This window comes from Oncorhynchus mykiss, chromosome 2, assembly GCF_057628025.1.
Source record: "Oncorhynchus mykiss isolate SJ-2025 chromosome 2, ASM5762802v1, whole genome shotgun sequence".
NCBI lineage: Eukaryota > Metazoa > Chordata > Actinopteri > Salmoniformes > Salmonidae > Oncorhynchus > Oncorhynchus mykiss.
In genome coordinates, this window is record NC_143023.1 from 70,255,230 (window position 1) to 70,259,301 (window position 4,072).

Sequence of the window (4,072 nt, forward strand, 5' to 3'; positions counted from 1 at the left end):
TCTCAGTAGAGAAGAGTCCTGATTGGGCTGTTGTCCAAGGTATGTGATATATATAAATGTAGGGCTTTGCTGAAATTAGAGGGAAATTGGTCCCTTTGAGCATTGGGAGGTTAATGGCTCTTAAGCCCCAAGATTACCATTGAGAGAACTGTGCTTAGAGGTTTTAAATGCTTTGGATTGGGTCTGCAGATGTAAAATTGGAACAATCTGATGCGATGCATTTGGGTTGAGCCACTGGATTGGGTAACAGGACAGTGCTGCTGAGTGATCAGGGTCACTCCACTGCGTTTACTGTTTTAATCAAGCCATTCAAATTTTTGCCATCGGCTGCAAGGTCATTAGGGCAACTTTGTCAGGACATGCAATACTATTGGCTTAAATGGTACAATCCGAGTCTTCTAAAAGCCCGTGGTAACCTTCTCTCTGTCTGTATCAGTTACTTGGAGGATGCTGTGATGAACCTGGACCATGGTGATCCGGTGACGAGGGACCACATGAGTGCGGTGCTGTCCCAGGTCCGACAGAAGCTGTTCCAGTTCCTGCAGTCAGACCCACACAGTCCTCTCAGCAAGAGAGCCCGGCGCCTGGTGATGATGCTTCAGGGCCTGGTCAATCACTAGTTCTGTGCTTGGCACCCAGTGATGGAGCCCCTTCACTTCCCTGTTCTGCTCCCACACAGTTAGAACAAAGTGCAGTGAGTTTCGTTGATGTGCTGAGGGGAGCAGAGTTGTTGTTAAAGAGATGTGAGCATGATGTACAGAGCGATCGGAAAGTATTCAGACCCCTTGATCTTTTCCACATTTTGTTAGTTTACGGCCTTATTCTAAAACTGATTACATCGTTTTCCCCCTCATCAATCTACACAGATTACCCCATTATGACAAAGCAAAAATGTTTGCTAATTTATGAAAAATGTAAATATTACATTTACAAAGTATTCAGACCCTCTTCTTGGGTATGACACTACAAGCTTGGCATACTTATATTTGGGGAGTTTCTCCCATCTCCACAGAGGAACTCTGGGTCTCTGTCAGTGACCATCGGGTTCTTGGTCACCTCCCTGATGAAGGCCCTCTCCCCTGATTGCTCAGTTTGGTCGGGTGGCCAGCTCTAAGAAGAGTGATTCCAAATTTCTTCCATTTAAGGTGTTCTTGGGACCCTTCAATGCTGCAGACATTTTTTTGCTACCCTTCCCCAGATCTTTGCCTCGACACAATCCTGTCTCTGAGCTCTATGGACAATTACTAAGACCTTATGGCTTGGTTTTTGCTTATACTTATGTAAATAAGGTATTTCTGTTTTTTATTTTTAATACATTTGAAAAATGTCTAAAAACCGGTTTTGCCTTGTCATTATTGGTTATTGTGTGTGGATTGCTGAGGGCATTTATTTAATCCACTTTAGAATAAGACTGTAACGTAATACAATGTGGGAAAAGTCAAGGGGCCTGAATACTTTCCGATGGCTCTGCACTTTCTGTACCCTCGTCACTTTTTGATGCATTGTACATCGAAATGGAACATTTTGTTTTATCTTTAATTTTTCTGTGTAGAAATGACAAGAACAGACTGGGTTTGCCCTTTTTGTAGATTGAAGGATTATTTTCAGTGGACACCCGCTGTTCATGAGTACTACGAACCTTGCCATTACCATCTATTTGTCTTTTCCTTGTCATATCCACAAGAGGCTGTTTCAGAAATACCTATCCTAAATGTAGACCGTCGTTACAGATGGATGAGCCCGTTATGTTTTCTGTATATTCAACCATTCTGTTAAATCCAGTGTATTTTGCTTTGAGGGACTTCTACAGTAGGCTTTCAATCTACACGGTTAGTTTTTTCCTTTCTCTGATATTTCCGTGTTACTATGTACATAGGACAGGAGTATGCTTGTGGAGTCTTAGAAACTAAAAGGGCCGTCCACATGTATAGCTTTATAAGGTCAACTCTTTTGATGGCACCTCGATGAAATTCACCCATGTCCCTGAATTTTTTATTTTTTTTTGCCCTGGGTTTTTTTATACCAACAATCCTTAACATTTGTAAGACTTGTATGATTTCATGAACTTGCTTGAAGACTTATTGAAGTTGTTATAATCCATAGAAAATGCTTCTAACAAGTTGTTACTTATACTGGCCTCGTTTTTGCATCAGGATATCCAAGTTATGTTCGTAAACCTGATGTACATCTCCTGTTCTTTAGAGGGCAGCCCTTGAATGCAGTCACATTAATATTTTTTAGCATGGTTTCTTTTAGGCAACTTGGAAAGTCTAGTTGGAAAGTTCAACGAAACTGGGAGCATGGCTTAATGTATTAATAAGTGTTTGTCTTCTAAACAAGTTAAAATGGTCTAATTATCTAGGAACAGACCTGTAAAACTCCACAATGTTGGGTTGCATTATGAATGTCAACTGCCCAATGCCTACTATGCCACTGGTCAGTTGATTGTCATGCAAATAAGATGTGTTTGTTTTCCCTCTCAAACCTTTAATGTGCAGGAACAAAACATTTATAGTAAGTGCCTTATTGTACTTCACTGATGGGGATTTGGCCTCCACTACCTTTAGATGCTGTTATGCCATTTGAAACAATTGTGTAAATGAACCGTATTTGCCTGACTGTAAAAGAGTGTGTTACAGGGTTTTTACGCACACTTATCAATGACTTATTTTGCAAACAAGGGTTCAAATGGCACAGGAAACAGCATCTTTGCATTAGGAATACAAACATAATTTGACAATAGAGGCTGGCTAGAAAAGTTCTCATAAATTATTGATTATGTAATTCCACTTTACTGTAGGAGTGATGGGAAATATTTAAACCCATGATCATCTTGTCTTACCAATTCCAAAATGTCAATCTCTGCTATTGATGTCTTGTCATCTAATTTCAAGGACAGTTATTTGTTATGAACGTAACATTCCTTTCTTAGACCTAAAGTAGAATGAGGGGGACATAGGGCAGTGTGAACTAAGCTTGGAGGTGTTTCTTGCCAGTCCTGCACACTAGTCCTGAGGCATGCTTATTTTACCAGGTCAGAATTATGTTTGACCATAGTAGTGGTTTGTTTGATAAGCACCTTTTGGTGTTCCAATTTATTTAACATGACTTGTTGAAAGTTGATTCTCAACACCCAGTTTTTCTTTGCTTCAATTATTTGAGTTTCATCAGTGAACACTATATAGTTGCTAGGTCATCTTCAGCTGCTGATTGATTGACAAAACGCTTGGTATGCCTGTATGCTCAGGAGAACCGTGCATAAAAACGCAAACTGCTATATTCAAGGTTATAAGCCATCTATCTGTATTATCAAGCCACAAAGCTGTGTAAAGCAGACAGTAATGTCTTTTTCTCCACAACGTTGAGAGTGAGGACGATTCTGTCCGTGGTGGAGGAGGTTGATGATCCATCTTTTATTGTATTAAGTTACATGTCTGGTAACTGGAATAGTAGTTGTTTGACCTGAAGTGTAAAAGCAGGATGGTTTCCATGCTCTTAGTTGTACTTATGTTTCATATTGATCAGGGTTAAGCAACAAGAATCAGACATGAATGTTGATAACAGTAAGCTTGTACATAAACGCTATACAATCTAAATATTTTTTCCTCGTTTTCAAAAACATTGAAATCATGTTTTGTGTATTACTCATTTTGATTGTTTGTCATTTCCATCGTGCTTTGTTCCCTGTGCTTGGATTGTTGTATATTTTACTCGTTTCTTTTACCCTAAACGTTTTGGAATAAAAAAAGAAAATGATTAATGCATTGCATAGTGCCCTTTATTTCACATGTAGCCTATTCGACACCACATTTACGTTTTTACATTTTGTGGTAAAGATAATAGCCGAATCCCCTTTCCACATAGGAGTTGTTTGACGCGGGTGCATAAAACTAAAGATGGTAACTTTTTGACACAAGCATGTTTTTTCCATGAGGATGAACATGGGTTAATTGCCACATTGAGGTTAAAATAGCACTTTTCTCCCTTACATATCGGTATCCATCGAATGGGTCATGATAGGTGGAGACGAGATTTTGAGTCTGCCCTACTCCGCGCAAATGCGCCCTCCCTC

At 39.6% G+C, this 4,072-nt stretch overlaps 1 protein-coding gene across 7 annotated transcripts in view; it reads left to right on the forward strand.

Moving 5' to 3' along the window:
- The window catches only part of LOC110495093 (enhancer of mRNA-decapping protein 4), a 41,387-nt gene extending 37,627 nt beyond the window's left edge, over window positions 1-3,760 (forward strand). For all 7 annotated transcript variants that reach the window (XM_090206428.1, XM_036954685.2, XM_036954695.2 and 4 more), the window contains exon 29: window positions 437-3,760. In XM_090206428.1, coding sequence (XP_090062554.1) covers window positions 437-620 — 184 coding nt within the window. In that variant the 3' untranslated portion in view covers window positions 621-3,760. The remainder of the gene's footprint in view (window positions 1-436) is intronic.
- Window positions 3,761-4,072: the final 312 nt, after the last annotated feature.